Source organism: Silurus meridionalis, chromosome 25, assembly GCF_014805685.1.
Source record: "Silurus meridionalis isolate SWU-2019-XX chromosome 25, ASM1480568v1, whole genome shotgun sequence".
Classification (NCBI taxonomy): Eukaryota; Metazoa; Chordata; class Actinopteri; order Siluriformes; family Siluridae; genus Silurus; species Silurus meridionalis.
Window position 1 is genome coordinate 15981664 of NC_060908.1, and position 18337 is coordinate 16000000.

At 38.9% G+C, this 18337-nt stretch overlaps 2 protein-coding genes across 5 annotated transcripts; both read right to left on the reverse strand.

The window, feature by feature from the left end:
• Nucleotides 1-767: 767 nt before the first annotated feature.
• On the reverse strand, nucleotides 768-4291 carry nccrp1 (P1, F-box associated domain containing). Its single transcript, XM_046839505.1, has 6 exons — nucleotides 4002-4291; nucleotides 3410-3496; nucleotides 2731-2827; nucleotides 2056-2151; nucleotides 1727-1865; nucleotides 768-1549 (listed from the first exon to the last, which is right to left on the reverse strand). Exons 1-6 carry the CDS (start codon nucleotides 4243-4245, stop codon nucleotides 1403-1405), a joined length of 810 nt encoding a protein of 269 aa, XP_046695461.1. The 5' UTR covers nucleotides 4246-4291; the 3' UTR covers nucleotides 768-1402.
• A 4054-nt stretch (nucleotides 4292-8345) lies between these two features.
• LOC124379258 (immunoglobulin lambda-1 light chain-like) lies at nucleotides 8346-15554 on the reverse strand. Of its 4 annotated transcripts, none has more exons than XM_046839500.1 (5): nucleotides 15529-15554; nucleotides 15303-15427; nucleotides 14885-15210; nucleotides 9265-9298; nucleotides 8346-8849 (listed from the first exon to the last, which is right to left on the reverse strand). In XM_046839500.1, the coding sequence occupies exons 1-5, from the start codon at nucleotides 15549-15551 to the stop codon at nucleotides 8527-8529; spliced, it is 831 nt and encodes a 276-aa protein (XP_046695456.1). In that variant the 5' UTR covers nucleotides 15552-15554; the 3' UTR covers nucleotides 8346-8526. The 4 variants fall into 4 exon arrangements, with proteins under 4 accessions (XP_046695456.1, XP_046695459.1, XP_046695455.1 ...); XM_046839503.1 differs by lacking the exons at nucleotides 15303-15427; nucleotides 15529-15554 and adding exons at nucleotides 12776-13101; nucleotides 13194-13318 and having other exon boundaries at nucleotides 14968-15082; XM_046839499.1 differs by lacking the exons at nucleotides 14885-15210; nucleotides 15303-15427; nucleotides 15529-15554 and adding exons at nucleotides 12776-13101; nucleotides 13194-13318; nucleotides 13420-13445.
• Nucleotides 15555-18337: the final 2783 nt, after the last annotated feature.

Consider the following 18337-nt stretch of genomic DNA (forward strand, 5'->3'; position numbering starts at 1 on the left):
GAGCGCTGCTTCAAGCGGTCCATTATAACCAGGATGATGAAGCGGGTTGGACAGAAGCCAGTGGTTATCGACCACCCAGATTCATTTGCATGCAGCACTCCACATGGAGCTTAGGTTACCTTTTACAGCCAGGTGGAGAATTATTGGCACCCTTCAGAAGATCCTCCTTCGTCATTATAGATCACAGGTTCCTGTGCATGATCCTGAAGAACCTCCACACACTTCAACACATAATTAAAAACCCAACAGTGAAATGAGGGTTGTGGACCAGGGCTGGGAACATCTGGCATAGTGGGTTGCATACAAACAGGTGTTTATTCAGTAAATGGTTCCACATTTGCAGGAAATTGAACAGATTCTTGGGTTTGCCAACATTTAAAATAACTACACATGTTCAGGTCTGGTAATAGATGTATTACCTGTGGAGGAGGTGATATTGGATAGGATCTAAGCATAAATGTCATATCATCATACATAATGTGCAAATAATTAAAAAGATACTTCTCATGGATCTTCACGTTTTCACCAAAATGCAAACGATCTCAGAAATTAAGCTGTTCCTTGTTATGGGGTTGATTCGTGCCATCAAGGGGTTACATTTTGCACCATTATTAAGTTCCTATTATTATTAATTTTCATAATTCCAAACAGTAATGACTTTCACCAGTGAGGATTAAAAGTTGAGCATTTACATGAGAAATGAAACTCAACAGGTTTGACTGGTATAAGAAAATAAGCAAAAACAGGATGGTGTGATGAAGTCACTATTTGCACATGTTGAAGTGTTTTATTGCTCTTATACCACAACAATTTGCCATTTGATTGCCATTTTGTATTTATTTATCGATAACATGTCTGTTTACGGTTACATTTAATGTGGAAAGCCTGTGAGGAAAGTTGTTTACTGTCACTTAAGTTTTAAGCATCCGTTCCCTCATCATGTTATTGAGAAAGCATAAACTTGCTAAACAAAGCCAAAGCAACAGAAAATGTTAAATTTTTCCTATGAATGTAAAATAAACATTAAAACAGAAATCTACAGGTTTTCCAGGTCTTGGAGGTAATTCGAGGCTTACTTTATTGTTCCTGTCTTTTGTCTCCCTCTGCCGGTGGAACCGAGGTATAACACCCACAACAATTGACTTCATGAAGGAAAATAATGGCCATAAACCATAACTAGCAACAATATTAGTCCTTTGTGTTGAGAATACTTTGGTTAACGGAAGAGTGCAATTCATTTAGAAGAGCTGAGCTGAACCTCTGCAGAAAAAGTCCAGCCTCATGCATTAGTACAGTGTTACAGAACAGGAAGGTGCGTGGCATTTGCGGCGTCTCTTAATAGTGCATTATAGCTTTCATACAGGAGGAAGGTGTTCAGTAGACCTTCAGCTGTCTTGTAGTATCACGGGTTGGACTTGTTCGCCTTGATGACAACGGAGCTACCAGTGACCATGGTACCAAAGAATTCCACCATGAATTTGGTTTTCACTTTGTGATTGAAGTGAACGTATCTCACACCGGGCCCGTAGCCTGAGAACACGTGTGAAACCTGCACACACACACACACACACACACACACACACACACACACATACACACACACAATTATGTATAATCGCAATAATGCAATTCTATTCTGGTTAGAAAAAAGGAAACTCTGTGCTCTGTGTAGTGTGTGTGTGTGTGTGTGTGTGTGTGTGTGTGTGTGTGTGTGTGTAAGAGAGACCTGTTTCCAGTTGTGTGAATAGACCTCCAGGTCCTCAGTGGGAGCACATTTGTACTCCTTAATCATGGTTTTGCCATCAGCAGCTAAGAGTTTCACATGAAGCTCATAGATGGAGGCATGGAGTTGACTCTCCTCATACCTACACACACACACACACACACACACACACACACACACACACACTCGGTAGTCAAATATCAACTGTATGACAACACAGCACATAAATAACTTTTGACAAACCAAATCTAACAAATTAACGTGCCTGTAATAAATGTTTGTTCCTCTCCATCCCTTCCTATCTACGGCTGTAATAAGCGTTTATTACATACCAGTCCTCGATGGCTATGTCCGGCTGGAACTTATCGAGCAGTTCGTCCCACAGTCCTTCAGCCTTCAGATCAACCCTCTGCTCCATGGAGAACCAGCTGAGAGAAAATGCCAAGGCCACGTCACAAATAACATCATGGCCAGAAGATCATCCCGTATCAGATGTTCATCAATAATGTTCTATTTATTATCCTCCATCCTCTACTCTAATTATATTATATAGCATAAATTATACAAAGTCTTCGGATACATATCTTTGGGAAAATATTAGCAGGTTGCAAGACAGGTTTGGGGTGAAACTAAAGTCTTCGCCTGATAAATATAAAACACATCAGTTGTATGAAAGTTGAAGAATTTTTACAAATAAAGTACAATGACTGCAGGACCATTAACAATGTAAATTGTGCAGAACAGGAAGTCAGAAGTTTTAGTCTTTCTCCACACTTTAAACTGTGGTCAGTGGTTTCAGAAGCAAAACAACCTTCAGTGCAGTGTGCAAGAGCAGAATGTGTCATCAATCCTCTTGCAAGACTGCATTCGAGATGTTTAACAGGCTAATGTGGATTATGATTGTATGCTTTTTTGGTACTATTTTGATCTTTTTGGTGCACATGTGATGGCCATGATCACAGTATATTGATTTTTCTGTTGTCTCCTGACTGGAGAACTTCACCCACCTGTAGTTTGGCCAATAGCACACCACGACACCTGGTGGAATTCCACTGGTGTCCATTGGCAGCCGCTCGTTACTCGTGCTCCACCCTGTGAAATCACCTGAAACAAAATATGTCATGCAGAACGAATTAAAAAGTCCTTTCCCATTAAAATGTTTTCCTCCACAGAACGTTCAAGAAGAAACACTTTAATCTGGGACAGTGTTTATCCCAAGGAATGAATTTTCTCTCAATTAATTAGTGCCACAGTGCCAAATGTGGACACTGGCCTTTACTGATGAGCTCATCAAATGTAATCACTGGCGTGATATATGAAGTAACGATTCCATAACTTTGACACTTCCATAGTGGAGACGTTCACACAGACGATTGAGGATCTTGGAAAGTACGACATAAGTAACCTGTCTGTGAATATATATAATTACTTTCACTGTCTAAATATGAACATAACCTTTGGGAATGATCATTGAATCAAACAATAGACTGGTATTAGTGCATTCAATATTATATACTTAGCATTTTACAAATCTAGAAGTAAAATTCATGGATGCAATGAAGATGAAGGATGTCTTCCGTGACGGCAGGAAATATTTCTATACAATGCCATATGCAGAAATGTTATTATATTATTAAATATTATTATTATTCAATGTAATATTATTTACATAAAGCAGATTTTTACCCGTTGGTTCATGCTGCTGTGGCAGATTGGGGTCCGGAGGTATTCCTGTGACCTCGCGTTCAGGAGGCGGAATGTCAGGAGTCAAACCTGTTAAAGAATAAAGGAAAAATAAATGAGAGGACTGTGGGAAAATGAACACTCAGAGTACACTCATTTTCTCCATGTGAACTTGGCAATCACGCCCTTATTGCGCAATCCCAAAGGAACGCCCAAATTAGTAATCCCGTTAATCCCACTGCAGATTACATCCAAAGTGGGAATGAAGTTTTGAATTTGACAACTACGCAATTATTACTATTACACATTTCACTACGTCGTGTAAATGTAGTAGTGAATGTACAATCATGTTTAACACAAACAAACCGATTTTGAGGATCTCATAAACCGAAATCTAATCTGGTTTATTTATTTAAACCGGTCTCCACTTTGCACAATGAACAGAATGGTAGAAAATAAACGCGTACACTTTGGAAAATTGTTAACAGATGCTGTGGTTTTACACTCCGGATAACTGAACTCCTCAAAACGCAATCGAATTATTGCTACAATGTGAACGCAGATTGTATAAGTATTTGTGACGTCACTACTATACCGTGCGGCGACGGGTTCTTCAGTAAATTTCGCTCCAGCGGTTTCTTTTCGTACACGGTTTTCCAGTCCACGTTCTCTGGTAAAGGAACTCCTTTAGCCGCCAGCTGCCACTCGGAATTGCATTTCTGCTTCCAGTCGGCCATTTGAAAATGTTTCTGGTTTTCTCCTTCTGCCTTTGGTGCGCTTTGGCAGAAAGCAGGAAGAAGCCGAGGCCGTATATCAGGCGCTACCACACCCCCCACCATCAGGGCTGTGTCCCAATCCGCATCGAGCCCACTTTCTGCTGTTTATTCAGTGGCCATGGAGATTATAAGGGTACCAAAGTCATGAGTTCATGCATAATGCTTAGAATATTGTAATGCATGATGCTATACTATATATTTATATATATTTATTTATATAATATAAGAGCCTATCTATCTATCTATCTATCTATCTATCTATCTATCTATCTATCTATCTATCTATCTATCTATCTATCTATCTATCTCTCTCTCTCTCTCTCTCTCTCTCTCTCTCTTTCTCTATCGATATAAATCCTGATTAGAAATGATAGTTTTTTTTGCCTTTCTTGTTTTCTCGTAATCTCGACATAACAAACATTGTTTTTTTGTGCATATGCTCTAGAAGATCATGTTCATGTTCTCCTCATGTACTGGGCATAAGATCGTGCACAAACTGCCACAAATGCTTATGGATATTATCCAGGATGCTGCATCTAAAACATTCTTCGTGATCAGTAATGAATTTTTCTGTGCATCCTGCATAAGAGCATGTTCTGGAGGCAGCATCATCACAGCATCTGGTGCATGGACGTTGTGAAACAGAAGAAACAGAAGAACTTCTCAGTGTTTTATTCCACTGACATCACCTCAGTTTGGAAACGATTCCACATTTCGACTTCATAGAAACAAATTGTTCCTCTCTAAAAACTCGTTTCATCACCAGCCTTTCTTTTCTCTGGGAATTGAATAGAATTAAAAAATACTGATGAAAGAGTAAACTCATCAGCTCTGAAGATCTGAACACCAGGAGTCTTTATCTCTGCTACAAACCGCTGACACTGGAGACTCCTTCTGTAAATGTTAAATAAAGATGTTACTCAAAATCTCACCATATTGATGACGTGTCATTGTGTTTCTGTTTATTATTAACCTCAGGGTAAATGATGTGTTTACCATAAAACCCCCTGTAGATCAGATGTTACTATGGAAACGATGAGCTTACAGAAAGAAATTCTAGTCCAGGGTTCATTCAAGTCTTTACATCACCCTGAAACTTATAATACCAGATGCAATCAGATAGATTTTATATTTTATAGATGTTATAGACTGTTCACGTTGTTGTAAATGTTTTATTTGCTGTAAATAAATTATGGATAAAGAATTAATTTCCATTTTTGGGTCCAACTGTGAAGGTAATGTGGAAAAAAAGTGAGAGAAATCATCATATCTGTTTTTGTAGAATGCATAAACGTTTCTACTGATAGTATTATTATTATTATTAATTATTGATTGATTATTATAATTAATTATATTCGTCTGAACTCGACTTGTCACATATCTGACCTTTTTTACGTGAAGCCTGAAAGTAAATACAGTAGGATACTTTAATGCTAAAAGTCAGAACGGATTATTTTCTCACGCAGTCTTCGTGTCTCTTGTTTAGATAAGAGGAAGGGTGTGGCGTGTGCTAATAAACCTGCTGCCAAGGTATGAGGTCAAAGTTCAGCTATTTTTAAAGGATTTACATTACAGTTGTGGCTCAAGTGAGAGTATATATTACGAGCTCATTTCTAAATTACATAAACAAAAACGAACAAACAAGAGAAAAATGTCCTTATCATTGTGCTAGTCAAAGAAAATATTAAATATATAATAATGAATAATAATAATAATTAAATATTATAGTTAATTAATAAAATAAGAATATTGACGATGATAATTTATATATATATACTGTATATATATTCAAGTAAGTATACATAAGTAAATATTTAACACCATAACAGATTTTTGACATGCAAATACAATGGAATTGAACGAATTCAACTGTGTGACTGTAATTATGCATTAGAGACGTGTATTGTTTCTAAGCGAATGCAGCTCTCCCACACGTACTGAACATTAATCATACATAGTCTTTATTGCTGTATGAGTGGGAAGGGTCTGAAATCTGTACTATATCTACAAAACTATATAAATACGCTGTGTCTTGTGTGTGTTTTAGATTTGTAAGACAATCTGCAACACACCCAGGTAACTAATAAAACACACCTACAGTGAGCCTACTGTCAGCTGCTCTGTCTGTATAATCATGAGCTTAAAAAAGAGAAATACACTGGTGCTTTTAAAGCCCTGAGGTTCTTGCTTTATCTCACAGTTGCGTAATAGGTTGATAAATTGGAGGTTTTGTTGCCTTTAAATGTAAAGCAATGAAAATAGTTAAGTATAGGATGTGAATAATATAAATAGAAGATACAATGTGGAGATAAAATGTGTAAAATATAAAGGTAAAAAAAAAAAACAGGATCAGGATAGGGCAGGATTAGTCTACATTCATTTAATAATTACTGCAACTTTAATAAGATCATAGAAAAATTGGTATCTGCTGCCTTCACGGGTTTACTCAGAGAAAACCCAGGAAACATCATCATGTTCATGTCCATGGTGCATACAATTCATCATACAGATCTATGAGCTTGTATGGACTGGTCAAACCTTCCTTATGTAGTTTAAGTCAAATATCTGTTAAAGGCTGGATAAGCAGGTTCATTAAGGACGTCTGTTCTTGTTGATCTCAGCCACGCTGTTTCAACACATCCAACATGTTCAAAAAGGTTCTGAAACAATTGCATAATAATTTCCTGTACACACAGGCAGAAAAATGTCCCACTCATCAGGCAATAATTGCTTTCTGAGTTACAGCACAAGTTATGATGAATAACCACAAGGTGGCAGCAGAGTTTGCCCGGCCAAAACCATATACAGTCGTCCCTCGAAATTTCGCGGTTTTCAGTTTGGCAGTTTTTTTTCTCGAATCCTCCCAATTTATGTCGTAAAATCTAAACTTATAGTGAATTGTTTTATTGGAGTTTTATGTTGAAATTAATAAAAATATAATTATTAATTAGAAAATGAAGTAAAAGAATACCTAAAATACCGTACAGTGTGTATCATACATTTACACGAGACAGAGAACATGTAGCGTTGTGTACGAAATCGCGGTGCTGGGAGGCTGAAAATCCTCTTTATGCGTCTGGAGGAACAAATCTGGCCAATCAGAATGGCCCTTTTATTTAACCTGGGTTGTGATTGGCTGCTGGCTACGATGCGCACAGTTGTGGAAATAGAAAGCATCATTTGCGCATCCATCTGCCAGACACCTTCCCAGTTCATCGCGAGTCGCTGTCCTGAGTCTTTCGTTTGCTTTCGCTTTAAACTTCGTTCGATTTTTTTGGCAAGCCCTACGATGTCACCCAAAAGATTGATTTGTGGCTTTAACAATAAACAAAAAGCATTTTTTTGGGTGGCGTCCATTTCTCACGAAAATTCATTTCTCGCGGTCGGTTTTGGCACGTAACTTCCACGGTAAACGGGGGGCTGTACCACCAACTAAAGAAATGCTTTCTAGGATTCAATACATTAATTTATTCACTACGTTTATAGTTTCTTGTATAACGTCAAATCCATTGTAATATCTTTTCTAAAAAGAAAAAATTTAAAGGTAAAAATGAGTTTACCTGAGTTTTAATTGAGTTCAAAAAAGGTTTCTTTCAGCTCTAATCCTCAATCACCTTCAATCCTTTTAAATCCACAACAAATGCGAGATTGACTGGTATGAAGTCACACAGCAGAAGACACCAGGCCATTGCCTGAACCATCAAAAGCTAGGTATTACTCACTGTGTGAAATCCTGCATGACATGCACTATTACTACTATTACTACAACGAAATGTTTTTCTCTTCTGAGTAAACTTGTACATGTAGTCCCTTAACAAAAATTCATTTCATGCATTAATGAGTTCTTCCACTCAGAGAGAAGTGAAAGAGAGAAACCACATCATTTACATGAAGATGAAATTATAGATCTGGGGCCAGCAGGTGTATCCTGAGTGAGAGACGACGTCCACACACTGATTAGAACTACAAGTTGGTTCTGGAGGACAATTTCCACACCATATTTGTACTAGTTATTCAGTCTATAACGCTTCAGCAGGTTCCACTTTTGTGTTAGCATGAACAATGAATGTGATCAAATCCTGCTGTAATTCTCTGTTTTTTTTTTTTTTTTGATTGAATGTGTGAGATGATCATTGAGTTTGAATAATCATGAACAAACTGAATACTTTTTTCTGTAATGCACTTTATTAACCTTCAACTGATTCCTCAAACACAAAAGCAAAGCGATTGCAGCATCGGGACTTTTTATTCTCAATAAAACTGAATTCTTTTCTACACATTAAACTACAGATTTTAAATCATTTCTACAGCTAAACAATAAACAGGTCAAAGCTGTGATCAGGTTCATTCACTGCATTCAGACTTCTTGATCTTCACCGATGCGGCTTTTCCTCCAGCAGACACTTCACACATTATGACTTTGTCGTTTTCCCACTCGGAGCTGTCGATGGTCAAATAGCTGCTCAGGGAGAATTTCTTATTGGCTTGCTGCTGTGCAGAGCCGGTGATGACTCCACTGGTGACCGGGTTCCCGTTCACGAGCCAACGCACATCAGCAAAACCACCAGCCACGTCGTTGGCCAAACACACCAGAGTGGCTTTTGTAGACTTCAGCTCTTCACTGGACGGAGGGAGAAGGTTCAGAACAGGAGCCGGGAGAGCAGCGTCTGATTCCACACACAGCAGGAGATATTCATTAACCAGAAGAACATAAATCTCATGTACAGAGAGGAATGAAGAACATTTTTATATCAATGATGGAACTTTTCCATTCAGACTGAAACCATAAATCTGTCTGTATGACAGAAAACCAGAAATCCTGCATCTAGAATAGATTTCTACTTTGGGTTTGGAGAAACTCTGTATAAAAGCTCTAAATTAACATTTGACAATTTGAAATACATTTCAGACAAAAATGTGTCTTATATTGTAGGATCAATAAAACCCAAAAACATATGAAGTGTGAAAATAAACTTCTCAAACTGAATAAAGGAATAAAAGTTGATGTTAAAACATGCAGTGTGAAAGTGAAGCAGTGTAGAAGTCTAGTTTATGAAAAAAGAGCTGAGAAGTTTTACTTACCGCTGACGATTAGCTTTGTTCCTTGGCCGAATACCACAGTGATTCATTCAGCGTCCTCACCCGTACAAAAACCTCCTCAGATACAGAAGTGAAAGCAGAAGAACTGAAACATCCTCCAGACATCAGCTCTTTCTTCTCCTGTCTACAATCAGCACACATTCCTGCACCCTTAAGATCCCATTCCATGTCCTTTTGGACATTATTACTTGACATCATTGTTAAAAGGATGATGTATGCAACTTTTAGGATTCTTCTTAGAGCTGGTGTCTCACCAAACTCAGTAATAAGGTTTGAAGAGCACTTGACAGTGAGGTGATTTCAATGTTGACTCTAAATAGCAATTTAGAATTCCTTCACAGAGAGGACAGAACCTGCTGGAGTTAATCTCATTTCAAAAATACTCCAACAATCAGGATTTATAAGGTTCACTGGCTGGACAGAAACCACTCCTGAGTCAAAGCTATGTGGCAGGAACATATAGAACTCTGCAGCATGAGAAAAAAAACATTCTCTGAACTGAGAAGCAAAAATGTAATCTCTCAACGCTGAACTCTGATGAACCATGTCTACCATAATCCAGGTCCTGTTTATTAACTGGCTAATCGTGATGAAGAGTGATGAAGCATGATGGTGGGATCATCAAGCTATGGAAGTGCTTCTCATTAGCAGTGACTGGAAGAGTGTGTTTGAATACAAGCAAATGTAGAGAGGTCTTTAATGAAGACCTGCTCCTGAGAGGAAACTTCCTCAGACTGTGGCAGTGTTTCACCTTTTAGCAAGACAACAACCTGAAAACATACAGACAAGACAATGCATGAGTTTCTGACAAAGTTCAGTCTTCACCGAATAGAACAACTGAGAATGTGAATGGAATCATGAACATCTGGATCTGATTTCATAAATGTGGAATAAAAGCTTGTGCCATATCTGATCTTCTACTGTGACGAATTTAAAATGTCTTTAGTGAAGTTTCCACTGCAGTTTAAATTATTTAAGGTTTTTGTTGTTTCTCATGTTGTGTGAAAGCAGAAGTGAGTGTGAGCAGTGAGGAGGTTTTTGTCATGGTGAACATCACTGTGATACGTGCTCTTTAGCAGAGCTGTCCCATGTGTTACAGTAATACACTGCTGAATCTCCCACCTCTACATTACTGATTATTAACTTATAATCTGATTTAGAGGAGTGTGATGATGTGAATTTAGGAGGCGAGAAACCAGACCCATAGGAAGGAGAGCTCCATTCATGATGGTGTTTTAAAACATACTGCAGACCTGCTCCTGGAACCTGTTTGTACCAGGTTGCAATATTAGTGGAAGTTCCCAGATTACAGTCCATGGTGGCCATCTGTCCCTGAGTCAGTGTGAGAACAGGAGGCTTCTGCATCACCACAGTCACACCACTGACACCTGGAATAAAAACAGCACACATGTTACATGGCTTCATGCTCACATTAGATGGAGCCCAAATGCTGATGATCTCCAGAGTTGTGAAATCTTACATGAGAGAGCAGTGAAGAGAGAGCAGAGCGCTGGCAGCATGGTGTCCATGTGTGATGGGACTCTGGTGCTGAGTGAAGAGATGATCAGCGTGAGGAGCAGATAAAGGAGAGACTGCAGGGACGTGCTATAAGAGAGACAGGAGGAGGGGCAGAGGGAGGAGACGCTCAACAACACACACCACAGCTGAGCATCTCCACAGTGGTGTACTACATACTGAACCCTCACCTTCCTGTCATTATTAACACCATCAACACTCTGATACACATCCTTTTCTTACAAAGACTCTTTTTAATCAGCTGATCTCAAAGTCATTTCTGATACAATTTCTGTAGATGAAATAAATCAGTAACATGCAGAACATCTCCCTCTACATTTCCCAGAAGAACATCATCATTTACATAAAGTTAAAATGGCAGCGTGAGGACCAGCAGGTGTATCCGGAGTGTGTTTCTCCATGCCTGATGTATGATGAGTCAGTGTGAGTTAAACTGTAGAGACCGACAGCACCATAGAGTTCAGTAGATCATCTGGTCGCTGGATGGAAGCTGTTCTGAAGTCCTTTAGTTTGTCTGATGAATAAACAAGATCTGTCTGCATTTTTTTCATTCAATAAGCTGAGTAAAGGTTTTTATGGTGCAGAGGTAATTTTCACTTAGGCACATTTCACAGAACTGAACCTGGTGAGTAGCTTCTCACACTGCCCCAAGGTACCTACAAAATATTTGTCCATGCCCTCGAGTGGCGTTCTGTAGTGTCTGAGAGCTTGAACGCAACGGTACTGAAGGTCACATGTTTGACTTTGCTGATTGACTCGGAAGCTTTTAGGAATTTCATCAACCAGGAAAGAGACCCACCTCATTCTCCCCATTTAACTGCTGTGGACACCATGTGGAATGAAAACCATTATTAGACTCCCCACTTTGGGAAAAGACCATCACTTATTGCACTCAGCGTCTCAACCTCCGGGTCAGTGCCGTCCACAATGAGCTAATCACATTCTTCCCCAAAGCTCCCAGTGATCCTTATCCTACAAAAATTTGATGTTATAAACTCACTTAAATTCTGTTTAGTTCATGTTTCTGCCATTTCTTTTTTTCTATTAAAAGCAGTAGCTCTGCATTTACAGATGTTTTACAGATGGATTTTTACATGAGCACCCAAAACCAGCTTTTCTACACCATAAGGTACAATTATTATATTTGAAAGGAAATGCTGATGGATTTTCTGTACTGAGGACAAACTGCAGTGTTGATTCTGACTCTGAAGATATTTTAGGGAAGAGTGGATTATTGAATGAGTGAGTGCTATGACTCAGCGTTGGACACAGATTGTACTGAACATCTAGATTCAGCAGCAGTTTTGTGTCTCCAAAGATCATGGAGAAAGTCTTATGAAGTTCTGAAGAGAGATTTCAGCAGGAATCACACTGAAGGTCCAGTCATAGCTACAGTCCAGTGTGTAGAACTCAATCCTCTGCTATTTTAAAAGCAATGATGGAAACAGGAACAGACAAAGATTAAATACACATCTTCATTTTATTCCATAAACTTCTCACTTTAAATTCTAAAGAGAAAATACAGAGAAAAATAATGAACCAGGTCCAGAATTGCTTCAGATCTTAACATTCCCTGAAACACTCTAAAGATCTTCTCATGACCTTGTGTTTACCAACTTAAATCATCCCTAATCAGCAACTTTTAGAGTAAATCTTTATTCATCTATCAAATGGAGATCACCTGATCATCCTTTGTTCATCAAAGCCAAAAGACTGATCTGAAAATGTTGCTGGAATCATGAACCATCTGGATCTTATTTCATTAATATGGAATAAAAGCTTGTACCGTATCTGTGATATTCTACTGTAAAAGTGTCTTCAGTAAACATCAAGTGAGTTTCCACTTCAGTTCCAGTGATTTGAAGTTCAGGTTTTTGTTATTTCTCGTGTTGTGTGAAAGCAGAAGTGAGTGTGAGCAGTGAGGAGGTTTTTGTCATGGTGAACATCACTGTGATACCCACTCGTTAACAGAGCCGTCCCATGTCTTACAGTAATACACTGCTGAATCTCCCACCTCTACATTACTGATTATTACTTTACAGTCTGATTTAGATGAACATGTAGATGTAAATTTAGGAGATGAGAAACCAGACCCATATTCAGGTTTGCTCCAGGTCTGATGGTGTCTAATGACATGCTGAGGAACTCCTCCTGGAACCTGTTTATAAAAGCGTGCTGCACTACCAGTAACAGTCCCCAGATTACAGTCCATGGTGGCCGTCTGTCCCTGAGTCAGTGTGAGAACAGGAGGCTTCTGCGTCACCACAGTCACACCACTGACACCTGGAATAAAAACAGCACACATGTTACATGGCTTCATGCTCACATTAGATGGAGCCCAAATGCTGATGATCTCCAGAGTTCTGAAATCTTACATGAGAGAGCAGTGAAGAGAGAGCAGAGCGCTGGCAGCATGGTGTCCGTGTGTGATGGGACTCTGGTGCTGAGTGAAGAGATGATCAGCGTGAGGAGCAGATAAAGGAGAGACTGCAGGGACGTGCTATAAGAGAGACAGGAGGAGGGGCAGAGGGAGGAGACGCTCAACAACACACACCACAGCTGAGCATCTCCACAGTGGTGTACTACATACTGAACCCTCACCTTCCTGTCATTATTAACACCATCAACACTCTGATACACATCCTTTTCTTACAAAGACTCTTTTTAATCAGCTGATCTCAAAGTCATTTCTGATACAATTTCTGTAGATGAAATAAATCAGTAACATGCAGAACATCTCCCTCTACAATTCCCAGAAGAACATCATCATTTACATAAAGTTAAAATGGCAGTGTGAGGACCAGCAGGTGTATCCTGAGTGTGTTTCTCCATGCGTGATGTATGATGAGTCAGTGTGAGTTAAACTTTAGAGACTGACAGCACCATAGAGTTCAGTAGATCATCTGGAGAGGACAGATGCACATTGTTCTGGATGTCCACTTAAGAATCTCTGATTCGATTCAGAGACATTTTTTGATAAACACACTGAAACTCTCTTTCCATGTACTGCAGTCATTAAAGAAGTGTTTCAGTATGTTAGCCAAGAGGACATGTCTGACGTTATCCAATCTTTGACAACTCACTAAATGAAAAATAGAGAGCAGCTTTTGACTTGTCCCAAGGTGCTGACAAAATAGGTGATTCTCACCCCAATTTCCATACCAAATTTGTTAATTTTTATCAGGGGTTTATCAGGGAATACAGTTCCTTACATCCTGCTTTGCTGCTAATCCAAAGTCCTAGCCTCTCAGATTGCAGAAGATCGCTTTTAAGACATGTGTTCTGTTTCTGTGTATGTTTCTGTGATAAAAAGGAAAGAGACAAGAACTAAAATTGGGTTTTGAAACAACAAAAAACAGAGAAGAAAAACCCCACTGAGACAACTGAACTTTGTTGTCCACTGGTGGGAGTAAGGCATCTCACATGGCAGAAGATACATACATCCTGGTGAAAATTACCAAAATTTAAAAACAAACACTTATGAAAGCATTTTATCTTCTTTGAACTTTTTTCCCTCATTCCACAGAATTCACTTTAACAGAACCCCGTCCCCCAAAATGGTTTCCCCACTAGCACTCAACATGAAGGGGCAGGACTTCTACATACATGCACCATGATTGGATGGCCACTGAAATGTCAATCAACTAGTTATACATGGTTACATAAGCACTATGTAGAGTCTCTCATTCACAATAAACACTGTGAGCTACACGCTGATTTCAACTCTGTTCAACTAAAGTTTACCAAAACTCTGATTTATCGAACTCTTTCCATTCATATTAATCTGTTTAGCTCATTTTTCTTTTGATCCGTTTTTTCAAGATTGTGAAGGAAGCCTTATGATAGTGTTTATACTTTTTATAATGTCATGAATGTGTAATAAAAGCTTATACTGCATATGTGATCTTTCACTATGAAGAATTTGAAATGTCTTTAGTGAACATCGAGTGAGTTTCCACTTCAGTTCAACTTTTTAGATGTTTTTGTTGTTTCTCGTGTTGTGGGAAAGCAGAGGTGAGTGTGAGCAGTGAGGAGGTTTTTGTCATGGTGAATATCACTGTGATACCTCCTCTTTAGCAGAGCTGTCCCATGTGTGACAGTAATAAACTGCTGAATCTCCCACCTCTACATTACTGATCACTAACTTACAGTCTGATGGAGATGAACATGTTGATGTGAATTTAGGAGACGAGAAACCAGAGCCATATTCAGGATTGCTCCAGGCCTGACGATGTCTTATCACATACTGAGGAACTCCTCCTGGAACCTGTTTATAAAAGCGTGCAGCACTTTCAGTAACAGTCCCCAGATTACAGTCCATGGTGGCCGTCTGTCCCTGAGTCAGTGTGAGAACAGGAGGCTTCTGCGTCACCACAGTCACACCACTGACACCTGGAATAAAAACAGCACACATGTTACATGGCTTCATGCTCACATTAGATGGAGCCCAAATGCTGATGATCTCCAGAGTTGTGAAATCTTACATGAGAGAGCAGTGAAGAGAGAGCAGAGCGCTGGCAGCATGGTGTCCGTGTGTGATGGGACTCTGGTGCTGAGTGAAGAGATGATCAGCGTGAGGAGCAGATAAAGGAGAGACTGCAGGGACGTGCTATAAGAGAGACAGGAGGAGGGGCAGAGGGAGGAGACGCTCAACAACACACACCACAGCTGAGCATCTCCACAGTGGTGTACTACATACTGAACCCTCACCTTCCTGTCATTATTAACACCATCAACACTCTGATACACATCCTTTTCTCACAAAGACTCTGTTTATTCAGCTGATCTCAAAGTCATTTCTGATACAATTTCTGTAGATGAAATAAATCAGTAACATGCAGAACATCTCCCTCTACATTTCCCAGAAGAACATCATCATTTACATAAAGTTAAAATGGCAGCGTGAGGACCAGCAGGTGTATCCTGAGTGTGTTTCTCCATGCGTGATGTATGATGAGTCAATGTGAGTTAAACTGTAGAGGCCGACAGCACCATAGAGTTCAGTAGATCATCTGGACTGAGGGACGGATGGACGCTGTTCTGAATGTCCACTTCACTGCCTCTTATTCAGGAACATGTTAGGAATCAATTTTAAATCCACACACACACACCTCAAACGTTGTATACGGAAACTGTTAATCACAAAAACTTTGCAAACGATGTGCTCACTTTATCTTTACTCAGTTGATTTTTCCATTCCTTTGATTAATCTGCATCTCTTGGTTTCATATTGACAGTGTTGTCTTGTCCACTGAAGTCTTTTTGTTAATTCCATGACCTTTCTTGCAGCAGAGCAATTTTCACTTATGCACATTTCACAGAACTGGTGTTTCTTAGACCACTTGTTACATTGGAAAGAACCTGTAGAGAAGCTCCTCACACTGTCCCAAGGTGCCTACTATTCATGCCCTCAAGTTCTGTTCTCTATCGGCAAACAATACAAAACTCTAGAATTATGAGTAATGTCCTTTCTACAGTCTTATACACTCAGTTGACTTTGTGGACCAAAGTGCAACTAATAGAATAGCTCAACATTTGAGATCATCATAGATCCAACACAAACACCTCCATGCCAAAACATTTAAACATTTGAAAAGGTCCAATGTCCAAACTCTACATGAAGTGGGATCCAAAAGGTGCTGGTATGTCTCCAGATGGGTAATTTTTATTTTCACCAGAAATGATCAATTCACTGATTCCAGATATGATGTGGAATCCTAATGTTCACTGAGTTAAACATTAAACACTCAGAACTAAAACACTACGGTTTTTGAAGGTGGAAACATACAGAGTGAAAGAGAGAAACCTGATCATTTTCATGTAGCTGAAAATACAGATTTTAGACCAACAGGTGTATCCTGAGTGAGAGAGGACGTCCACACATTGATTAGGACTCTGTCATCTCTGAGGGGAAAATGGCCACATCAGGGCTTCTCTCTCTCTCTCTCTCTCTCTCTCTCTCTCTCTCTCAAAAAAGATGTTTATTCTAAATGCATTTCCATTCAGTTTCCAGTATATACAGGGAGTCGTTGCTGAATCCTAAATATAACTGGTGGTGTTCACCATGTATATAAGTACTGTATGGTTGCTGGCATAACTACCAAACATGAATAAGGATAATTAGCATAAGATTAGAATTAGAATAAGAATAATTAATTAATAATAATTAATTAGAATTAGAATAAGCATAATTACCAAACATAAATAAGGACATTAATTAGCACCTAGGCCCTTTAGCTAACACTGGCTAATTAGCTTTAAAAAATAACCTAGTTAAACAATAGCTTGTATATTTTTCCCTGCTAGCCCAGTCTGGCTTATTTTTAGGAGCTATAACCTGCGTACTATGAAAGTTCATTCATATGAATTTATGTTACATCACATACCACCAAGCACAGATTTAAACCCCAAATGGAGGTTGTCCAAATTTGTGTCCTTGCTGCATTAATGTTGTTAGCATTGCACTTTAGAGTCATTATTCAATAAATATCCCAGCTTGATATGGTTCAGTTATATACAGTGAACCTTATTGACTCCAAGATTTGTAAAATGTCTATTTTGTTGGGCTGAGAAGCTAGCTAGCTCTGATTTAGCCATGATGATCATGTTGTACTGTAAAAGTTCCTTCAGTGCATTATTTTATAGCTTTTAGTCCGGGACATTGAAAAGAAGGTTTAGGGTTTAACCATGAAATCAAGAAAAATCACTTCTGTCTATGCAAAAAACAATAATAATTTGATTTGTAATACAGCAGGACTGTGTTAGGACACTAGTGCACTTAATCCTTCTTACCACTAGGTGTCAGCAAATGCATATAAATACACGTTGAATACAGAACATATCTGTGTAATAATATGTCGTGTTCACAGCAAATTTTTTTTTTTTTATTAACTTATCCATGTAAAAAATATCCCAGATATATATCGATGTTCGAGTCGGCGTTTAAGTTAACAGTGATATGTAATTTTTTTTTTTTTTTGTTATGTCATATATATTTAATATAACTGGACAAGCGATTTGTAGAGCTAAAACACACACACACACACACACACACACACACACACACACACACACACACACACACACACACTCATCTTCATTTCCAGGTGAGAGTTACTTCCAAAAGCCGCGATAGTTATGTAACTTTTAGTGAGTCGGATCATTTTGTTTGACTCACCAATAAGAGTCGACTCTTTCGATTTCCAAAAGCTGATGCTTTAATTATTCAGTGGATTTTGTTGCGAGATATAATAATTATAATATTATAATAATGATGATATTAAGAGGTGGATTGATGCCCACCGGTGGAGAACATGAAAATGATGGAATGTTGGATATACAGAGCAGTAAGACAGGTGAGGATTATGGGATACAGAGCAGTGAGACAGGTGAGGATTGTGGGAGATACAGCAGTGAGACAGGTGAGGATTGTGGGAGATACAGCAGTGAGACAGGTGAGGATTGTGGGAGAGACAGAGCAGTGAGACAGGTGATGATTGTGGAATACAGAGCAGTGAGA

Bases quoted from the DNA above. Each gene is read 5' to 3' on its own strand.
- LOC124379258 (XM_046839500.1), bottom strand. From the start codon at position 15,551: ATGGTGTTAATAATGACAGGAAG. The intron at 15,211-15,302 runs GTAAGATTTCAC...TTTTTATTCCAG, and splicing joins TCTCTTCACTGCTCTCTCAT to GTGTCAGTGGTGTGACTGTG. The intron at 8,850-9,264 runs GTAAGTAAAACT...GTGTGGAATCAG, and splicing joins AACAAAGCTAATCGTCAGCG to ACGCTGCTCTCCCGGCTCCT.
- nccrp1 (XM_046839505.1), bottom strand. From the start codon at position 4,245: ATGGTGGGGGGTGTGGTAGCGCCTGATATACGGCCTCGGCTTCTTCCT. The intron at 2,152-2,730 runs GTGGGTGAAGTT...ATTTTCTCTCAG, and splicing joins TGCTATTGGCCAAACTACAG to CTGGTTCTCCATGGAGCAGA. The intron at 1,866-2,055 runs GTATGTAATAAA...GTGTGTGTGTAG, and splicing joins GACATAGCCATCGAGGACTG to GTATGAGGAGAGTCAACTCC.